The sequence below is a fragment of the Danio rerio genome, chromosome 21, assembly GCF_052040795.2.
Source record: "Danio rerio strain M-AB ecotype USA chromosome 21, GRCz13ab, whole genome shotgun sequence".
Taxonomy (NCBI): domain Eukaryota; kingdom Metazoa; phylum Chordata; class Actinopteri; order Cypriniformes; family Danionidae; genus Danio; species Danio rerio.
In genome coordinates, this window is record NC_141041.1 from 40,887,291 (window position 1) to 40,909,989 (window position 22,699).

Consider the following 22,699-nt stretch of genomic DNA (forward strand, 5'->3'; position numbering starts at 1 on the left):
CATAAGGCTTCCCCTAATGAATAAGTGGACTAAGCCAAAGGAAAATTTATAAAAATTTTGTGCAAAACTATAAATAACAGTTCTCTTGATAACTGAAACCAATACTTTTATGTCTCGCATAACACTTTACTTTTTTTGTTTTCAAATATTACTAACATCACATTAGCCCCTTTCACACAGTTATTTTTTTATTTTTTATTTTTTTCCAGTCACGGATCAAATAAATAGAAAACCATTTTGCTAACGTTAACATCCATCAGAAGAGATACTCGCAGCTAAAAACAGAGTTGTTTACACATTTGACAACATTACAAAGTCTGATGGATATTGTGATCAACATTACAGTTTTTCTCGATTGCTTGGATGCAGTTGTCAACTGAAACTCCACATTTTCAAAACGTGTTAACACACAGGCCTAAACAGCGGCACTCATGGTCAAAATGACACATTTTGCTTGCAAAAGGCACATATTGTGTCAAAACATTTAACATATGCAACAAAAGCTAGTTTTACCTTCAAACTACACAACTTGCAAACAAGTATATGAGCTCTTTTAATTAATCATTACACAATGGACAACAAAATACAAAATACAGAACTCAAAATGCACCACCATTGCTTGCCATTGTAGCTTATAGCCAATGGCATTTGTTGCCATTTGGGCTGTCAAATTCGCCTTTTTGCAAAGAATTGGATCAAGAATAAGATGTGCTTTGATTGAATATATATTGAATTCATGACATTTTTCAAACTGTGGCTGAAAACTGAAATACTGTAAATAAAAAAAAAACAGACAAAAGTGATAAAATACTGTAAATATTAGAGAAAACACATGTAAACTAATATACTACAGTATAGGACATAGCCATATTGACCTCCTCCATCAATGCTGGCACAGAACAACACAGACCTTCGATCGTTTTTATAAGGTTTGCAGAATGATGGCTAATTGAAGATTTGTGTGAAGGAGTGTCAAACCGGTGCTTCAGTGATTTCATACTGATGTTGGTAGTTTTTAATAGTTAGGAATAGATGGATTCTGTTTGGTTACCAAAACTAAAACAATGGAGTTTGGACTGCTTGAATGACATCTGGGTTAACTGTTTGGAAAAATGGTAGGGAAAATGTGACAACCCAATGAGAAAGGGTTTACACATTTGCAAGACCTGTCCTCTGCTCTGCTGGGATAGTGATAATGAAAATGAAGAGGAACCTAGTTTCTTTAACCAGGTCAAAGCAAACAAGAAAAACTGTACTGAAATGATATGGAGGAAAACTTTCGCATATCGAGATGTAATAATGCATTTGAGTGTGTGCTGCATCTTATGCGATAATTTTTAAAACAAAACACTACCCAGTTGTAAGATTCCAGTTGTTAGAGCAACAAATAATAACTTGACCTCTAGTTGTTCATTTGGAGAAGTGGCAGAAGATACATTTTTCCCATGAATCATATATTGATTTGCGTCCCAATCAGCACAAATACTGCAGAAGACCTATTAGAACCCGAATGAACCCAAGACTCTCACAGAAATCAGTCAAGTTTGCTGAAGCAAAAATCATGGTTTGGGGTTACATTCAGTATGGAGGCGTGCAAGAGATCTGCAGAGTGGATGGCAACATTAACAGCCTGTGTGACCCATTACATTACAAACCACAGGAGAGGGAAAATTCTTCAGCAGGATAGTGCTCCTTCTCATGCTTTAGTCTCCTCATCAAAGTTCTTTAAAGCAAAGAAGCTCAAAGTGCTCCAGGATTGGTCAGCCCAGTCACCAGACATGAACAATATTGAGCATGTCTGGGGTAAGATGAAGGAGGAGGCGTTGGAGATGAATCCAAAAATCTTGAACTCTGGGAGTCCTGCAAGAACGCTTTTATTGCCATTTCAGATGACTTTATTAATAAGTTATTTGAGTCATTGCAGATATGTACGAATGCAGTCCTCCAAGCTCATGGGAGTCACACAAGATTTATTCTTCTTCCACTGCACCATGACTTTATATTCTATATCAAGGGTGTCCAAACTCAGTCCCGGAGTTTGTTGTTTTTGTATACCTAGATAGAGCTTCATTAGCTGATTCAAGTTTGTTTAATTGGGGTTAATATGCAGGACACCTAAATATGCAGGACACCAGCCTTCAAGGGCCGAGTTTAGGCGCCCCTGTTCTACATTGTACATTATTTCTCTTAAGTGACAAGACTTTTGTCTAAGCAAAGTCAGACCTTAGTGTCCTAATTAAATAATTAAGGCATGATCATATTTTATTTTGGTAAAATAAGCGTAATCTAGAGGCCTTTACCTTTAATATAATCCACTTCAGATACCAATTGATCAAATAGAAGTCAAGTTATTATTTGTTGTTCCTAAAACTTGGGTAGACAACAAAACTTTTTTCAGGTATTTATTTCGCTTGCATGTTTCTTATTTATCTTATTGAAAGATATTATGATATTTTCAGCTTTAGAAGAGTCAACAACTTAGGGTGCTTTCACACCTGTGAATCGATTCAGTTGTTCCGAAACAGGGATTACAATTGTTACATTGTTGCTCTTTGCTCTTGGAGCGGTTCGCTTTCACACTGCAAAGTTTCTAAACGGACCAAAAGAGCTAAAACAAGTCACGTGAGAGTAAACTCTCCTTACATTGGTCAGTGTCAGGGTTTATTTTGCAGCGTCCCGCTAAGCTGTCAGGAGAGGTGGTGGTTTGGTGGTGATTGAAAGGGTGAGCGCGCGCGACGTGTCTGAGGAGAGACGCGGTGGGGAGGGGTGAGAAGGGTGCGCGACGATGCCTATTTGAGGACCGGGAGGGAGACGCAAGATTACCGGGAGATCAACACTCGTTTGCGGGCATCCGGAGACTCACGAAACTTCCCGCCCTACTCATAATTCTCTCTTCATATAGCCGTAACCCTATTACATATCCATTAAACACTGTGATATAACAGTGCTCGGATCGGATCGCATTCTCACTGCAATCGAACCGCTCCAGGATTCGTTTCAATCGAGCCGAGACCACCTCATTCAAGCGATCTCGGAGCGATTACTTTGGCGCAGAACAGAGCGCGATTGCCCTGTTCACATATGCCAAACGAACCACGCTAACTGGGCAAACGAGATGCGTTCCGAAACAAAAGTTTGGTGTGAAAGCACCCTTAAATACCTTTAAATGTAAGTTGAGGAAGTAGTTGATATTGAATATCCCCATTCAGGTATTGTACACATCCTCATATTAGTTATTGCAAATATGGCCAACAAGTAAACAGACTTTGATTATGGAACCTTGTAAAATAAATGTATGGAAACTTTGAGGGAAAAAGCATAAATGTTGTTATGTTTCTAATACAATGTATTGTTTTGAACTTTTTAAAAAATTACTTTGAGATAAATCTTTGCATCAAAACTTGTCAGAGCAGGCACGGTGGTCTCAAATGTCAACATGTTTTGCGAAACTGCAGTTTCAGAAATGTATTTCCTGCGAGCCTTTAATTAGCCAGGTGAATAAAAATGAGAGATTCCTCTGATCTGACCCACATACAGTAGATGAGCGAGGCTTCATTAATGCTTCCCCAGAGTACCATCACCACCAATCACTGTCAGCTCTCATGGATTTCCTATAGAGTTCATATCAGTTTGCACTGTGCTGATCCGTCTCATGCTGCCTATAGAAGCGCTTAATCAACCCATTGCAGAACACACATTTATACGGGCATTTCGAGTCAAAGGACTGTGAACATATTTTGCAAAGTCAACAGAGCTTGCCGGGCTTTTATCTGAAAACCCCACTGGAGTCAAATCTCCTTACAGACATTCTTGATCATCAGGAATTGAACTGACCATCAGCTGTACACAGATTTAGAGTCTTTTTTTTTTAAACCTGATGCAAATTACTGCTGACCCACCAAACTCTAGCCAGCAGGTGAGCGTTGTTTCGCTTGACTCTCTAAAATGCCGAAAAGCAATCATGTGGATTTTGAGTGACAAGGCTGCTGATGAGACACAATGTCCTGCTTCTGTTCGAATGTAACTGGTCGACGGCAGACCTCCATTCTCTGAAGGAAAGAGCATTGACTGCGGTGTCTCGCCAAAGACATGTACGATAAGGTCTTTCTTTGCTCTTGAGCAAGGACGGATGATCAGGATTCTTTTAAATTCTTTGGGTGGTAAATTTATAGCACTATTATCACATCACATCAAGTTGTAGGTGTAATTTAATAGCCTTCAATAGCTAGGTTTTTATTCTAATGTGAAAAAATCTCTCATTGATATCATTGATTTTTTTTTTTCAAAGATTACGAAAAATTGTTAAAAAATAAATCCCAAATGCAAATTAGGTGCATTTCAATCAAGTTGTTGTGGTACATTCGCACCAGACATGGATGAAGCAACAGCGCGAGTGAGTTGTACGTTAAGTAAATGTCGACGCGATTAGTCATGCAGCGGTGCTATCTATGCAAATGACGCAAATCAAATGACAGTGCAAATTAAAAGTTTCGGGCTTTTGATATGCTTACAATGTGATTTACCTTCACGCCTTGTTAACTAATTACGAGCTTGCTCTAGTAGGGGCGTGATTATGATGGAGCGCCTTTAGTTGGTATCCTGAGAAGAAATCCATAACACAACATGATACGGGACAACAGCGCATCAAACTGAAACCGTCTCAGTTGGAAGAACCACTGAATGCAGTAGAGCTGTAATCGGGTCATAAAAGTTAGGCCTGATTAGGCAGAGCTCAACAAGTATATTTTGATTAACAACTTTTAAAAAGCTCAAACCTGTTAATAGCCCGACATTACTTAGAGTTTTTCTTTGCCTTTTTTTAGTCGTTTTTAACGTGCTTTTACTGTACATAATAAATTCATAACAAATGTAGGCCATAAGTTGGAACAAAGAAAAAAAATAAGTCCTTTGTAACATCGTAACATCCCAGCACTCTAAATAGACCTTGGTACATACACTTAGCCATTAAATTGGACAGCACACCAATAAAAATAAGTCTTTTTTAACAAATTAAATTAAAATAAATTATAAAGGGGCGATGCAGTGGCGCAGAAGGTAGTGCTGTCGCCTAACAGCAAGAAGGTTGCTGGTTCGAGCCTCGGCTGGGTCAGTTGGCGTTTCTGTGTGGAGTTTCCATGTTCTCCCTTCGATCGCGTGGGTTTCCTCTGGGTGCTCCGGTTTCCCCCACGGTCCAAAGACATGCGGTACAGGTGAATTGGCTAGGCTAAATTGTCCATACAGTATGAGTGTGTGTGGATGTTTCCCAGAGATGGGTTGTGGCTGGTAGGGCGTCCACTGCGTAAAAACGTGCTGGATAAGTTGGCGTTTTTTTTGTTAATTTGGTTAACAAAATTAAGATAAAGGCTCTGCGGGATTTGTTTCCCCTCTTCTTTTCACAATCTGGCCTTAAGGCAACGGTGAAGCTGAATAATAAAAGAATAATGGCAACATTAGCCTATATACTCTGGCTACATTATGCATTTATAGTGTAATTAATATTTAGTTCTAATTTAAAAATCCTTTACTCACCAGGATTAGGCTACGTGTTTTTGTGGAGGAACATTATTGAATCCAATTTAAATGGCTTTAGCACAGTCCTGCACTCACCGATGGTGCATCCAGCAGTACCGAACACCCTTTCACTACTACTGCTACTGGCCGAGATGCATAGTACTGATTTAGTTAAGTTTGCAAGTAGGATCATTTTGGACTGGATTGTTTGTACATCTTCCACCAGCCAAGAACATCCATTTCATTTTCCATGACAGTGGTTTCACTGTAGCGAGTGACCTTGTCATCTTCCCTGTCAGGTTGCTGTACATCAGGGGTGTCAGTCCCTGGAGGGCCAGAGCTCTGCACAGTTTAGCTCTAACCCTAATTAAACACACCTGAGCAAAATAATGGAGTCCTTCAGGCTTGTTTTCAACCACCAGGTAAGTGTATTGAAGCAGGGTGGGAACTAAACTGTGTAGTGCTGCGGCCCTCCAGGAACTGAGTTTAACAACCCTGCTGTACCTGCTGTGCATGCCGTACATTGCTGTTTAGCACTCTACCGTAATACGCAGATATGCAATATGTAATACGCATCTAGAATGATCGTTCTTTTTAAACTGGCTTCTAGCCTGACTGCAGTCAAAATTCGCTCTCTTTGACTTCATCATTTGTTTCACCTTTGCATTGATGGATTTTAATATTGGAACAAATGATTTGATTACTTTCTCGCGCTAATCGAAATGCATCACATGACCTGTCGGGTTCCTTCGGGTTCCGGCAAAGATCTTCAGCTCTAGAAAGCTGCCGTTATCCAGGCACAGCTTTTTTAGGAGTTTCTGGAGAGGAGCATTTCTGTAGCATCTGATGAACCCAGACACTGCACCAAACAAATTGATGCCGTTTAAAGCCTTCCTAAAGCACATAAAGCACAGCTACTCTCTCTGTAAAATTCATGTTAGCCATTTAGCAAAAGAAACTGGAATCAGACAGACAGATGCCTCAACCATGATGCAATTCTGTGTCTATTGTAAAGTGAATTCCACATGTGAATAAAGCTGATTTTTATGTGTGTATGAAGTGAGTTAACTCAAATTGTACAATTGTCAAATTAAGTGCGATTAATGTGAATAATTCATTCATTCATTTTCTTGTCGCCACAGCAGAATGAACTGCCAACTTATCCAACACGTTTTTACGCAGCGGATGCCCTTCCAGCTGCAATCCATCTCTGAGAAACATAAACAAACACACACACACACACACACACACACACACACACACACACACACACACACACACACACACACTCATACACTCATACACTCATACACACACACTGTGAACAATTTAGTCTATCCAATTCACCTGTACCGCATGTCTTTGGACTGTGGGGGACTGTGTCTGTTTGGATGCGACTGGTCGATGGCGGACCTCCATTCTCTGGAGGAAAGAGCATTGACCAGGGTGTCTCCTCACCAAAGACACTAACGATAAGGTCTTTCTCCCTCTTGGATCTAGAACGGACAAACAGGATGCTTTAAAATTCTGTAGGTGGCAAATTTACGGCACTCTCACCACATCACAGAGCGCTTTATTGAATCAGGGCACAGGGAGATTGAATAGCCTTGTTTTCAAGGAACAACATTAAAGAGGACTGTCCACTTCAAGGTCTTAATAGATTCCTCCACACACTAGGTGGTGTAACCCAGTGGGTGTCAACTAAATGCTTTCATCTTTTTATTTGAGGGTCATCACTTTAACTGTGATTCTCCTCTTCCCCTGTTAAGGTGAATACGCCAAGTGTGTCTAAAATATAATAATATGGATCAGCCTAACAATAGCATGATGAATGGTTCATTTGGGTGTACTTAAATGATTAATTCAGCCCCCCAAAAAATCTAATTCAGGGTTCGAAATGTACTTTTTTGCTTGGTAGCACCAGTGCTCCTAACTTCAAATATTTACATTTGAAAAAAGTAGTTCTGTGGACATTTCTGGAGACCGCGAAATATGTACTGGAAGGTACGTATTTTTACAGTTTTTGTTTTCGTGAATCTGCGAGAGGTCGCTGTGTGCGCTTTTTCATATCTCAAATTTCTCTTGCGAATGCGTAAACCCACCAGAGGCCGCTGTCGACTGACTGTCTGTCTGACTGAATGACAGAATGAATGACTGACCATCCGACAAATTGACTGACCCACCCTCCTCCTTCCTAAACACAATCAGTTTTATTGATTGACCCACCCACCCACCCTCTTACTTCCCTAAACCCAACCAAAGATTTACAGAAGCCGTCCAGAAAAAAAAAAAAAAAAACCTTGTCTGATTTTTACCTCGTTTTTAGATTTTACCACATTCTCACCCTGTTATTTACTTGTTAATTTTATTTTTTTGCATTCTGTTTTGTCTAACCTGGTTTCCGTAACCATTCTTTCCCAGACAAAAATGTACTTGACAAGCATGACAGGACCAACTGGTTGTGGTGGAAAAAGCCTCCAAATGGAGGTAGGCGGTCAGCTTATAAGCGCGAAAAGGAATGGTGTCATACCGCCACGTAGAGTTTGTTTAAAAAATGAAATGCAGCCAAACATACCTCCGGCTACATTATTCACAGTCTCCAGAAACATCCACGGGCCCTTCTCCAGCAAGAGTTACAAAACGAAACAAACTTACAAAATCTAACCTTAAGGGCCCTATCATACACCCAGCGCAATGTGGTGCAAGGCGCGGCGCAATACTTGTTTGTTAGTTTCAGCTTGTCGCAAGAGTCGTTTTTAGGGGTTGCGCTACGGTGTTTAAATAGCAAATTAATTTGCGCTCATATGTGCGCCCATAGGCGTTCTGCTCCAAAAAGGAAGGCGTTCTGAGGCGCACCGCTGGCGCGTCGCTATTTTGAGAAACTTAAATAGATTTTTCATTAGACCAAAACAAACCCGGTCTAAACTCCGGCGCAGAGTTGCGCCTCACTTATGCACTGCTTAATACGCACAAGAGAGCAATAGGCAAATATCTTTACATATAAAAAAAAATTATATTAAGGATATATATAGGATATAATAAGAATAGATATAGGATACAAATATAAAGGATTCAAATTTTACAAAACATACTATTTTCTAACCTACATAAATATGAAAAATCACTGCTTTTATGTCTTCTTCATCTCAGGAGGCTTTTTCAGTTGATTCATAAAAGTTTGCTTTTGTATAATGTTGTTATTATTAGCAGTATTATTTATTATATCCATTTTTATAATTGTTTTATTAAAAACAAGCTTAGATTTATTCATTTGCTGGAAATTAGGACTGAATTTAGAAATAGTTTTGAAATGAATATTTGCGCTTAACAAACGCAATTATTATTTATAGACTAATTGATGTCTGTGCGTAAAGGTTTCCCTATCCAAGAGCGAAAGTGAAAGTGATAAATTATCTCTCATTCTCACGCAGTAGATGCTCTGTTTAACAGTTTTCTGTTAAAAAAACTGTTAACTGTTAACTTTTGCTAGTGAAATGCTCAGTTCCCCTTCGGTTGGGGAACTTCAGTGCCATGAATGGGAGGATTCGTATCAGAAGCCGCTTATCTGGAGAGTATTGAACGGGCCAATGAATGAAATTAATTGGCAGCGTAAGCTTGCGCAGGTGTGCGACATCTGCAATCATCTCAGCATATAAGCACACCTGAAGCCAGCAGACGCCTTCCTTTTCGCTTCAGATCCTTTCTGAGTGAGTCGATGAGGGTTCCTCTTGCTGATCAGCACTTCAGAGCGAACGAGTGTGTCTCCCGGTCCAGAGTGGGTCTTCGCGGTGGCAGACGGTCGAGCTGGGTTACTCCCTTGCCTGCGGTTCTTTGGGTCCGGTCCTCCAGAGCGGTGCGTATAGTTGCAACTTTCCTAAAAGAGCAACACAGTCGTGCAGCACGTCCTTTTCAGGATGGCGCTCCGACTGTGCGTTTCTGGATGCGGGGGTTTCCTGTCTCCGGATGATGGACACGATCACTGCATTGCATGTTTGGGGGTCCAGCATGTTAATGCGGTGCTCGCGGGCGGTTCATGTCGTCATTGCGATGCCATGACCGTTGCACAGCTAAGATCGCGGCTAACTTTCGCAAGAGAGCGAGCCACCCCAGTTGCCTCCTGTTCTAAAAAAGCAGCGGGCGCTCGGGCAGATCTGAGGGTTTCAGCGGGAGCTAATCCGCCGCCCACGGGCTCGCGGACCTCTCGCTCCTCACGGCGCTCCATCCAAGCTTCGGGTGGTGAGAGTGATCCGTCTAACCAGATGGTAGCTCTCACACTCGCTGACACCGGAGATCAGATGTCCTCCGCGGCATCGGAGGGTGGGCTTTCACTGTCCGACGAAGATCCGGACCCGCTCGCCCCCTCCGGGCAGGTGAGCGCTGTCAAATCGGATCCTGAAGCGGACATGTTAGCCGTGCTTTCCCGGGCTGCTTCGGCCGTGGGGTTGGAGATGGTTTATCCCCCAGCTCCGCGGCCGGACCGACTAGATGGGTGCTACGTAGAGGACCAGAAGGCGAAGCCTTCGAAGCCTCTCGTCCCCTTCTTCCCGGAAGTGCACAGTAGGCTCACGCAGTCCTGGAGGGCACCTTTCTCTGCCCGTGCTGCGAGTGCCTCCGCCCTCACCGCCCTTGACGGCGGAGCTGCCAGGGGGTATGAGGCGATCCCGTCAGTGGAGCGCGCTATCGCGGTCAATCTTTGTCCGCGCGGCGCCTCTACGTGGCGGGGTTTGCCCCGCCTCCCGTCCAAAGCCTGTAGGTTGTCTGCCTCCCTCGGAGCCAGAGCTTATAAGGCTGCGGGCCAGGCTGCTTCTGCTTTGCACGCGATGGCCACCTACCAGCGCTACCAAGCGCAGGCGCTGGCCGAGCTGCACGAGGGCGGGTCCAACCCAAGCTTATTACATGAGCTGCGCACCGCGACCGACTATGCTCTTCGGACTACTAAGTCCGCCGCGTGTGCGCTGGGGAGGACGATGTCCACACTTGTGGTTCAGGAACGCCACCTCTGGCTAAACCTGGCCGATATGCGCGACGTTGACAAAGTTCGCTTTCTTGACTCGCCCATATCCCAGGCTGGCCTGTTCGGCGACACCGTCGGTGAATTCACCCAGGAATTCAAGGCGGTGAAAGAGCAGTCGGATGCGATGGGCAATGTCATCTATCGGCGTGGCCGTAAGCCCGCTCCGCCCGCCGAGCCATCCACCTCCGCTGTTCCTCGCCGAGGGCGCCCGCCAACGAGTGCTGCCCCGCCCCCGCCTGCGCCTCCGGCCAAGCGGGCGCGGCGTTCACCTCGAAAGCAGGCAGCCCCTCCTGCCCAGGGCGCCGTTAAGTCCGGTAAACGGACCGCGAAGCGTCCCTGAGACAGGCCATCCGGAGAAGAGGAAACTTGCTCTTTCCCCGCTGGAGGGCGGGGCCCCGATAACAACGGTACTTTTCAGTGCCACCAAAACATCAGTAAAAGAGCACTTTTTCCCTTCCCCGGATGTGACTGCACGAGTTCTGCCAGTCCGGGACGCGCTGCCTTCCGGCTCGCAGACTCTACGTGCTTCGCCAGTGGCTCACGAGCGCTGAGGGGACGGTCTCCCTTCCCTCAGCCCTCCAGCCCCCTCTCCGGAGTCAGGGTGCGGAGCCAGAGCGAATCGCTCTCCTCCAGCTTTTCCGCGGGACCCTCGTGCTTCCCGGATCAGCACACCCACTCCGCGCTGCCCCACCGCTGGTACGTCAGCGATTGTAGCGATGACTCCATTAGCGAGGGCTCTGCCTGCCTGGTTAGCGCGGGCCAGCCCCTCGCGGTGGCTCATACGCACAATCAGACTCGGTTACGCGATTCAGTTCGCGAAACGGCCCCCCAAGTTTACGGGCGTGTATTTCTCCAGGGTCAACCCCCTGTCCGCCCCTGTCTTGCGAGAGGAGATTGCTGCCCTCCTGGCGAAGGGTGCAATCGAGCCGGTTCCTCCAGCCGAGATGGAGAGTGGGTTTTACAGCCCATACTTCATCGTACCCAAAAAGAGCGGTGGGTCACGGCCAATCCTAGATCTGCGCGTTTTGAACCGCTGTCTGCACAAGCTGCCGTTCAGAATGCTCACGCAGAGGCGCATTCTCCAATGCGTTCGTCCTCGGGATTGGTTTGCAGCCATAGACCTGAAGGACGCGTATTTCCATGTCTCCATTCTTCCACGCCACCGCCAATTTCTGCGGTTTGCGTTCGAGGGTCGAGCGTGGCAGTACAAGGTCCTCCCCTTCGGGCTCTCTCTGTCTCCGCGGGTCTTCACCAAACTCGCGGAGGGTGCCCTAGCGCCCCTTCGGCTCGCGGGCATTCGCATACTCGGTTATCTCGACGACTGGCTGATTTTAGCCCACTCGCGGGAGCAATTGATTGTGCACAGGGACGAGGTGCTTCGGCATCTCCGCCTACTGGGGCTTCAGGTCAACCGAGAAAAGAGCAAACTCGCCCCCGTGCAGAGGATTTCTTTTCTCGGGATGGAGCTGGACTCGATCACCATGGTAGCGCACCTCTCCGAGGAACGCGCTCGCCTGTTGCTGAACTGTCTGAGGGAGCTCGACAGCAAACTAGTGGTCCCACTGAAGTTCTTTCAGAGGCTCCTGGGGCATATGGCATCCGCAGCCGCCGTCACGCCGCTCGGGTTGCTCCATATGAGACCACTTCAGCACTGGCTTCACGATCGGGTCCCCAGACGCGCATGGCACGCGGGCACACACCGGGTCTCGGTTACTGCGCTGTGTCGCCGCGCCCTCAGCCCTTGGAACGACCCCTCGTTCCTACAGGCCGGTGTGCCTCTAGGACAGGCGTCCAGCCATGTTGTTGTTTCAACAGACGCTTCCAACACGGGTTGGGGGGCCGTGTGTCGCGGGCATGCGGCTGCGGGCCTCTGGAAGGGTGCCCAGCTGCATTGGCATATCAATCGCCTAGAGCTGTTGGCAGTGTTCCTCGCTCTCCACTGCTTTTTACCGGTGCTGGAGCGGCAACACGTGCTGGTCAGGACGGACAGTACGGCGGCGGCGGCGTATATCAACCGCATGGGGGGTATGCGCTCTCACCGCATGTCTCAGCTCGCCCGCCGTCTGCTCCTCTGGAGTCACCCGCGGCTGAAATCGCTGCGCGCCATTCACGTCCCAGGCACGCTCAATCGTGCAGCCGATGCGCTCTCACGACAGCTGTTACGCCCTGGAGAATGGAGACTCCACCCCGAGTCTGTTCAGCTGATATGGGCGCGATTCGGGGAGGCCCAGATCGATCTGTTTGCTTCCCCCGAGAACGCTCACTGCCAGTTGTTTTTTTCCCTGACCGAGGGCTCTCTCGGCACGGATGCACTGGCCCACAGCTGGCCTCGGGGCATGCGCAAGTATGCGTTTCCCCCAGTGAGCCTGCTCGCGCAGTTTCTGTGCAAGGTCAGGGAGGACGAGGAACAGGTTCTGCTAGTTGCGCCCCTTTGGCCCAACCGGACCTGGATATCAGAGCTCTCACTCCTCGCGACGGCCCTCCCCTGGCGGATCCCTTTGAGAGAGGACCTACTCTCTCAGGGACAGGGCACCATCTGGCACCCTCGCCCCGATCTTTGGAACCTCCACGTGTGGTCCCTAGACGCGAGGAAGACTTAGGTAACCTACCGACTGCGGTGGTTAATACCATCACTCAGGCTAGAGCCCCCTCCACGAGGCGCGCCTACGCCCTGAAGTGGAGTCTATTCACTGAATGGTGCGTCTCTCGCAGAGAAGACCCCCGAAATTGCCAGATTAGTGTTGTGCTCTCTTTCCTTCAAGAGAAGTTGGACAGCAGGCTGTCGCCCTCCACTCTCAAGGTTTACGTGGCCGCCATCTCCGCTTATCATAGCGCGGTAGCTGGCGGCACCGTGGGAAAGCATAACCTGGTCATCCAGTTCCTTAGGGGTGCTAGGCGAATTAATCCATCTCGCCCCCCTCTCATGCCCTCTTGGGATCTCGCCCTCGTTCTCACGAGTCTGCGATCCGATCCCTTTGAGCCACTCGAATCAGTATCTCTAAGATTTCTGTCCCTGAAGACAGCTCTGCTGGTTGCGTTGGCCTCCATCAAGAGGGTCGGGGACCTGGAGGCATTTTCGGTCAGTGACTCGTGCCTGGAATTCGGGCCGGATTACTCTCACGTTATCCTGAGACCCCGCCCCGGTTATGTGCCCAAGGTTCCTACCACCCCCTTTAGAGATCAGGTAGTGAACCTGCAAGCGCTGCCCCCGGAGGAGGCAGACCCAGCCCTTTCTTTACTTTGTCCAGTTCGCGCTCTGCGCATTTATGTGGACCGTACTCAGAATTTTAGATCATCTGAGCAGCTCTTTGTCTGTTATGGCGGTCGGCAGCAGGGAAGTGCCGTATCGAAACAAAGATTATCCCACTGGATTGTGGATGCCATTTCACTCGCTTATTCGAGTCGAGGTCAGCCGTGTCCCCCGGGAGTACGTGCACACTCCACTCGGAGCGTTGCATCCTCTTGGGCGCGTGCACGCGGCGCCTCTCTAACAGACATCTGTAGAGCTGCGGGCTGGGCGACACCCAACACATTTGCAAGGTTTTACAATCTGCGAGTGGAGCCGGTTTCCTCAAGGGTATTAGGTAACCCTTTGGTGATTGAGGAGACAACTCGGTAGGGTGTTGAAACACGCTTGCTGCGCCATTCTCCCTAACACGGAGGTACGTGCGCCTTTTTTATCTGTCAGTAAAGTTCCCCGTCAGGTGAGCCCTGCAGATTCCTCCGTGGCCCCCAGCACTGACTCAGCGGAGGAGTCACTTGCTGGCCCACTACGTTGTAGGTCTGCCCGCTGGTCAGCCCGCGTTTTGGGTATAGGTGCCTGCTATGCGTGATCCCCACTAGGCGATCCCATATGCTTATTCCGCCACGGTTAAGTCCCCCCCCTGGGCGGACCCGTGTCTTCCCTCTCCGCTAACCATTCTTTGCTATGCGTACTCCCCCTTTTTAGGGCTAGTCCATAGGTAAATTCTGCCATCTATCCCCCCCTTGGGTAACGGATGGCCTCCGCAGCGTCCTCCCTATCGGGATTGCACGCTCCCAACGTACTGTCGTATTTCCTAGAATTATCTAGATGCTCACGACTTCCCAAAAAATATATCTAAATCCGTAGAACTTCTGTTGAAGTAGGATAAATTAGGGCCAGGGACACGTTGGAGGACCGCGCCCCCCATGATGTGGGTGCGTCACGCTTGCTTGACTATCTCCTCATCGGGGGTGTTGGTAAGGTGCAGTCATTATGGCGCTTTCCATATTCTCCCATTCATGGCACTGAAGTTCCCCAACCGAAGGGGAACGTTCGAGGTTACAGAAGTAACCCTTCGTTCCCCGAGGAGGGGAACGGAAGTGCCATATTCCGTCGCCATAATGACTGTCCCTTAGCTGTTTGAAAGTCTCTTCAGCTTAAAAGGATGGCGTCTGCTGGCTTCAGGTGTGCTTATATGCTGAGATGATTGCAGATGTCGCACACCTGCGCAAGCTTACGCTGCCAATTAATTTCATTCATTGGCCCGTTCAATACTCTCCAGATAAGCGGCTTCTGATACGAATCCTCCCATTCATGGCACTTCCGTTCCCCTCCTCGGGGAACGAAGGGTTACTTCTGTAACCTCGAACGTTTTTCCACTTAGACTTACTTTACATCCTGTAAATAGCGAATGCGCTTATGGCGCGACGCAGCTGACTCTTAAAGGGAATGGGAGATGAGACTCTAAATAGTTTATTCTCAAAACACACCTATAACTCATTAAAAAAATAAACTCAACCCTTTTAGACCATGCGCCTTGGCGCTAAGCGGATTTTCCCATCCATAAATTAGCAAAAATGCGTTCTGACACGCCCTGAAAGCGTTTGCGCCCTGCGTTTTGCGCTCTGCGCATGGACCGTCAAAATAGAGCCCTAAATGTTCTAAAGTCTGATATTTTACAAAGTACTCATTGGTTGTATCATTTGGTCTATGATTTGGATGGCAATTAAACTCTTTATCCCTGTAAATAATTCAGAAGTTTCATGATACCCCTTCTCCCATCCACCTTAAAGACATAAATCACCCCCAAAATAAATGTCTGTCAATATTTCCTCATTCCCCACTTGTTCCAAACCAGTCTGTGTTTCTTTATTTTGTTATGGATGTCCATATTTAACATTCTACAGAATATCAATTGTATTCAACAGAAGAAAGAAATTCATGAATGTTTAGAACCACTCGAGTGTGAAATTATTTTCATTTTGAGGGAACTATCCTTTTAAATATTTCCTGCAATGTATTATGAGCTTACATAAGAAACAATAAAAAAGCTTACTTGAAAATAAAACCAATAAAACTCTAATGATGACTAAACTTAAACATTGTCTGTGGCAACTGAAATAAAATAGTAATAAAAAAAAACAGTGACCACATTAACTGCAAGCACCTTCTTCAGCCGAAGAATATAAAGAAAATGAGCCTCTGCCCTTTGGAACAGAAATAATAATCATAATAGCAAGTAAGCACTGAATGTCACTCTTATTGTTTACTTTATATCAGTGCTGTTTGAGTGGTCAGCGTAAGCCTTTGTAGGTTTAAAAACAGCCTGGTGCTTTTATAGGCAGTGTTGCGAGTGCTTTAGATTGGTTTCAGATGGAAGCAGGGAATGGTTAAAGCAAGTCCTTCAGAGCGAACTGCATTAAAGTATTTACAGTTGCCTGGCTTCTACTGTTGCCAACACAGTGATAGATAAACAAAACAGTGCACACATTATAAACATTTACTGTCAGCATATTGAAATAACTAGTAAAAACGTATACACACATATTGGGATTTGTGTATACAGAACTGATTATACTATAAAATAAGATTGATTTTATATTTACATCCATATAGAAAAGAAACTTCTGACCTTATTATTAAAATACAAAAGTAATAATTAATATTAAATATTAAATTGTGGGATATTTTACAGGTACTGGAGAGGAGGATCCGGCCGATGGTTGAACCTATGATCCAGGAGGAACAATGTGGTACACTGGATCAGCTCTATACCCTCACCAGGGTGCTCGAGGGTTCATGGGAATATGCATAACCATTCCACATGTGTTTTGTAGACTTGGACAAGGCATTCAACTGTGTGAGGTTTTGTTCACGAGTGAGGGAAGGATCTAACGTGAGATTGACAGGTGGATTGGTGCAGCGGCAGCAGTAATGCACTCTATGTATGTGGTAAAGAAGGAGCTAAACCGAAAGGCAGAGCTTTGGGTCATGACCGAAAGGACAAGAACTCGGATAAAACCAGAATGAGCTTCCTTTGCAGGGTAACAGGGCACACCCTTAAAATTACATAAAATGACAATTACTTCGCATTTTAGGGTGGCACTATAGTTCTTAAGTCTAAAATCATAGTTAACCACGGAAATAAAATTCTGAAGTTGATTTATTAATCCTTAGGTTGTATCCAAACAACTCACAACAGGATTTCAGAGACAGGTGATATGTCTGTGCACACCATACAAGACAAGGCAGAAACATTTAACAAAGCATTTTAAGGACATTTAAGTCATTTGAAATAAAACCATGTAGAAGAAATAATATATAGAGAAATACGCCTGTAAATCGACGGATAATGGACTGGCAGTTTATTACAATATTTTTGTTGCGTAATATACAACAGCAACGCTGATTATATGTCACTTTAATCCAAATAAAAATGTTCATAAAAGTCACTTTTTCAAACTTTTTAAAGTGGAAGAAATATCAAGGTCCCATAATGCAATTAAAAAGTACAAATAAACAGTTAATTTTGTGCATCACAAAATAAGAAAAACTGCTAATGTATGGACATTTTACAGTGTAAGTATGTATGCATATATATATATATATATATATATATATATATATATATATATATATATATATATATATATATATATATATATATATATATATTGTGATCAATGTTCTTGGTTAAGATCACATTCACAAATGCAGGCTTATGCTTTTATTTAAATTCCAGCATCAAGGATAAACACAAGTAAGTATGGTTTTTGATTAACAATACAACACAAGCGGCCTCCCTCTCCATTGTCAGCTTCCTGTCACACATAATGGGGTAGGCGTGGGTGTAAAATCTTATACAGTGTGTATACAGCAGAGAGGGTGGACATTTGTTTTGTATTGTTTGTCAAAATGGTATTTGGGCTTATGCTGGATCATGCAACCTACATGCGTATAAAAAAATGCTTACAAATTCCCAGTGTTTGATATAAAGTTGAAGTCAGAATTATTAGCCCCCTAAATTATTAGTCCCCATTTATTTTTTTCCCCAATCTCTGCTTAACGGACAGAAGAATTTTTCAACACATTTCTAAACATAATAGTTTTAATACCTCATTTCTAATAACTGATTTATTTTATCTTTGTCATGATGACAGTAAATAATATTTGACTAGATATTTTTTCAAGGCACTTCTATACAGCTTAAAGTGACATTTAAAGGCTTAACTAGGTAAATTAGGTTAACAAGGCAGGTTAGGGTAATTAGGCTAGATATTGTATGATGATGGTTTGTTCTGTAGACAATCGAAAAAACAAATGCTAAAAGGGGCTAATAATTTTAATCTTAAAATGGCTTTTACAAAATTAAAAACTAGCTGAAATAAAACAAATATGACTTTCTCCAGAGGAAAAAAATATTATCAGACATACTGTAAAAATGTTCTTGCGCTGTTAAACATAATTTGGGAAATATTTAAAAAAGAGAAAAAAAAACAAAAGGGGCTTATATTGTCTTCAACTGTATGCCATTACTCAACAGCACGTTAGAGCTCAGGAAGTGCACTTATTTGCTTTGGATCAATGTTGATTAGTGTTCAGTTTATTTAAAAGATCAATGATTTTGCATTTTGCATCAGTTTTGTTTTGCTTATATGTATTTTGACTCTGAAATGGATAGTTAGCTTTGGTTTGCATTATGTAAATAACAAGGACACCATCACAGTTTCACTAGAGCTTGAATAATGTAACATGAAGTAGACCAGGGGTGGCCAACCCTGCTCCTGGAGAGCCACCTTCCTGTAGATTTCAGTTGCTACCCATATCAAACACACCTAAACCAATTACTTAGGACCTGAACATCTCGTGATAATTACAGGCAGGTGTGTTTGAAATGGGTTGCAACTAAAATCTGCAGGAAGGTGGCTTTGCAGGAATAGGGTTAGCCACCCCTGGAGTAGACACTGATAAGGGAGTGAGAATCCAACCGCAAGGTTTTTTAGCAGGATAGTCAGGCAAGCAACAGTCAACACAGGAGCAAACAGGCAGATACACAGGCAGATGGTCAAAAAGGCAAGCAGCAGGCAACGTAAACAAACAAACAAGGCGAGGGACTGAAACAAGGAAGAACAGGGCAAGGAAAAACGGCTAAATTGTTGTAATCATAACAAATGGCCTGACACAGTGTCCTAACGAGATAATATATATATTCCATTTTAGAATTATGTTTTGTCCAAGCTATCTATGACAGTAATGAGCAAAAATGTCTATTTTAGAAATGGCTTGTATTTCTGTGATGTCACAGATGAACAACAGCTTACACTACAATTACAATGATAACCTCAGGTGCTGATTATGTGCTTTATTTAGTTTTAAATCCTACTAAAGCATGTTGGAATAGCATTTTATGTGACATTTATTACCATACTGAAAGCAGATGTAGATCATTTATCTCAGACCTTGAAAATCAAATAACCAGCAAACATAAACTTTTGAAAATGAACATTAGAACTGTGCCTCAGTACAAAGGAACAACATCAGTCACTCAGCAAGTACTGTTTATAGTGTTAAATAGGTTTAATATGTTTAAATTAGAATATAAACATTTCCATTTGGTTGGGAGTGCAGTGCACTATTATGTGCTTCTGAATGGCTCTGATATTAAACCTGTTAGCCAGCACTCACTTATGGGGATTTCAACCCAGGCTCATTCTGAAAACGTACCTCTAAATACAGTTCTGGACTGTACCAAATACGTCTAAATACAGTGGCTACTTTTTTTTTCTTGCAGTTTTGTTTTCGCAAATCCACCAAATCCACCGCTGTGTACATTTTTAATATCTCAAATTTCTTTCGCGAGTGCCATACGTGCCTGCTCTTCTCGGGTCTATGTCTTAAGTCTGCCGACATACATGGCGAGCAAACCGGACAAATTGCTAACAGCGGAAAAGCCGTCCGTACGGAGGTAAGCAGTCTGCAGGTAAGCGCGATAAGGAACTGCATCCTACTACTTCGTAGCATTCATTTTAAAAATGAAATGCAGCCCTACAGCTACAAAATTTGCAGTCTCCAGAAATGTAAATAGGGCTACGTTTTCAGAATGAGCTTGTGTTGGAGGATTTACATCTACCTAACTTAAAAAGTAACAGTTCTTGACCCCTTAGTGAGCTACAAACAAAAATTAGGTATTATTGGACAGAAGACACGTTGAGCTTTACTATGGTATCTAGAAAGTTTTATTCTAAAAAAAATACAAATAGTAATATATGACTGTTTAATATATTTTTTTTCCATATAGACCATTTCAATCTGGTGATGTCATTGGCCCATGAACATTTCCAGCTTGTTGTCAAACTATTTCATATTTGTAACAAGAGGTGATTCAATTATAAGATAATGTTATAACAGCTATTGTAAAATTATTTGGAACTTTTTGGGCTTTCAGAAGATATGGAAATGTAAAATGAAAACAGAAAATATGTCAGGACCATTGTTATTGTTTACATCTCTCAAAATAGTCTATACAAACAGGTGAAATCAGTCATGTAATAACCTAGAAAAATATGGCTTGAAAGCCTGGTGTCTCATGGGTTTAAATAAAATAAAAAAAATGATGACAATAGCATGATAAACAGGAAGAAAAAAAATACAGGATGGCTAACAATTCTGACTTCTGTAATTTTGAGAACTTCAATTTTAATAATAACAATAAAAAGACCAACCACTTGTGACAGGCTGACTGAGAATCTTTTCTCAAGGTTCTTTAGGTTGGTCTCAACACATAGGGGTTAACCGTTTCCTCCCGCGGGTGTCTCCCACTGGCTTTGATCCACTTTTCAAAGGCATTCTGACCTACCCCGGCTCCTCTAGCCTATCCATCTATTTTTTTAATGCTTTTCATAATGCATAATCTTTTTTGGAGGTACAAACAAAGACTTGATCAATGGAATTGTATTCTGCAAGAGACAAAAAGGCATTGCGCTTTACCCTCTGCGCTTTTGTTTGTCCATAGAGACACGGAGACAGGCTAACGGCCCCGCTTGCTAATGCTGGCCTGTGATAGAATAAAGGAAGTCGGTTGCATCACTCTCTTATTTTTGACTAAAGGGAGAGTGCAAGAGCATATCATTATAGTAACATCTAAGAGAAAAGACCTCAGAGTATACAGGCACAAAAAATAAGGTTAACTTGAAATAAAAAGAAGGTGTTGTATAATGATAATGTAAGGTTAAATACATTTACCCAGAAATGAAATATGTAATAATTTGCTCGCTCTTATATTGCTGCAAAACTACACTAGTGTAATATACAGCTCACTAGTTTTAATACAAAAAACGTGAATAATGACTGAATATGTCAATCGTTAAATTAAGAAAAAAATGATAATAATATTAATAATAATATATTTTTTTTCTTCTGGAGAAAATCTTTTTTTTCGGGTTAGAATAAAAGCAGTTTTTAACTTTTTAAAAGCCATTTTAAGGTCAAAATTATTAGCCCCTTTAAGCTATTTTTCAATAGTCTACAGAACAAACCATGATTTACCTAGTTAAGCCTTTAAATATCACTTTAAGCTGTATGGTATTGTCTTGAAAAAATATTTAGTAAACTATTATGTAGTCATCATGGCAAAGTTAAAATAAATCAGTTATAAGAAATTGGTTATTAAAACTATTATGTTTAAAAATGTGTTGTAAACATTTCTTTCAGTAAAAGATATTAGGGAAAAAAATAAACAGGGGGGCTAATAATTCAGGGGGGCTAACAATTCAGAGGGGTTAATAATTCAGGGGTGGTAATAATTCAGTGGTGCTAATAATTCAGGGGTGCTAATAATTCTTACTAACTGTAAATGTGCTGTATTCTGACCAACCTGCTCCCTTGGTCGCAAACCTAGTTGTGATTTTGCTGCATTTTTCTGCTTCTATGGCTTGGGCTTTTCTTCTTTTTATGCGCTCCCTCTATGCTCCTCCTTTCTGTTTACGTTTCTTGTTTTTGCCTGACTAAGTTGTAGCTGGTATCATAAGTTCTATGCAAATAGCTAATCAGGCAGTACGTCGCTGAAATGATTGGACCTTATGGTAGTCACAATCACCTAATTCGTGGTTTGAGGTGTCCATCAAGCTGCAAGCAGTCTATGGCATGTCGAGGTGAGGTAATCGACAGCACGGCGGTAGGCCAGATTGACCGTCAGGCCACCGGGAAATGTCCCGGTGCCCCAGATGGCAAGTCCGCCCCTGCCCCCACCGCTCTTGAGGTACGTCTCGTGCGCACACGCCCCTACTCAGATACGTCGCTCATTCAACCCCTGACACAGATACAACGCGCCGGAGCGACTCCTTTCAGATTCAACACGCATGATCGCTCTGGATACCCTGGTGATGCGACATAATTTTTTTTTTATACTGAAACTTGCCTTTAAAAAGTGCTTCCTTGGCTTTATCCATGTTTCTTTGCATGTTGATCACACAGCAGAAAGTAAAAAAAAAACCTGCAACTGCGTTATTTTTTTTACGCGTTAATTATTCCGAACTAATCGCATGCGTTAACGCAATAATTTTGACAACACTAATATATATATATATATATATATATATATATATATATATATATATATATATATATATATATATATATATATATATATATATATATATATATAGTTGAAGTCAGAATTATTAGACCCCTTTGATTTTTTGTCTTCTTTTTTTAAAATATTTTCCAAATGATGTTTACACAGCAAGGACATTTTCACAGTATGTCTGATAATATTTTTCTTCTGGACAAAGTCTTATTTGTTTTATTTTGGCTAGAATAAAAGCAGTTTTGAATTTTTTATCAACCATTTTAAGGAAAAAGTATTAGCCCCTTTAAGCTATATTTTTTCTCGATAATCTACAGAACAAACCATCATTATACAATATCTTGCC

The 22,699-nt window shown here is 43.2% G+C and overlaps 3 protein-coding genes across 6 annotated transcripts in view; 1 reads left to right on the forward strand and 2 right to left on the reverse strand.

The window, feature by feature from the left end:
* The window catches only part of LOC147838929 (uncharacterized), a 188,234-nt gene extending 173,627 nt beyond the window's left edge, over positions 1 to 14,607 (forward strand). The window contains exons 2-4 of the mRNA XM_087301756.1: positions 9,014 to 9,083; positions 9,232 to 9,935; positions 11,338 to 14,607. Coding sequence (XP_087157882.1) covers positions 9,426 to 9,935; positions 11,338 to 13,125 — 2,298 coding nt within the window. The 5' untranslated portion in view covers positions 9,014 to 9,083; positions 9,232 to 9,425 and the 3' untranslated portion in view covers positions 13,126 to 14,607. The remainder of the gene's footprint in view (positions 1 to 9,013; positions 9,084 to 9,231; positions 9,936 to 11,337) is intronic.
* The window catches only part of LOC147838928 (uncharacterized), a 619,529-nt gene that overhangs the window by 173,627 nt on the left and 423,203 nt on the right, over positions 1 to 22,699 (reverse strand). The window lies entirely within an intron of this gene.
* Positions 1 to 22,699, reverse strand: part of sgcd (sarcoglycan, delta (dystrophin-associated glycoprotein)) — a 407,777-nt gene that overhangs the window by 137,578 nt on the left and 247,500 nt on the right.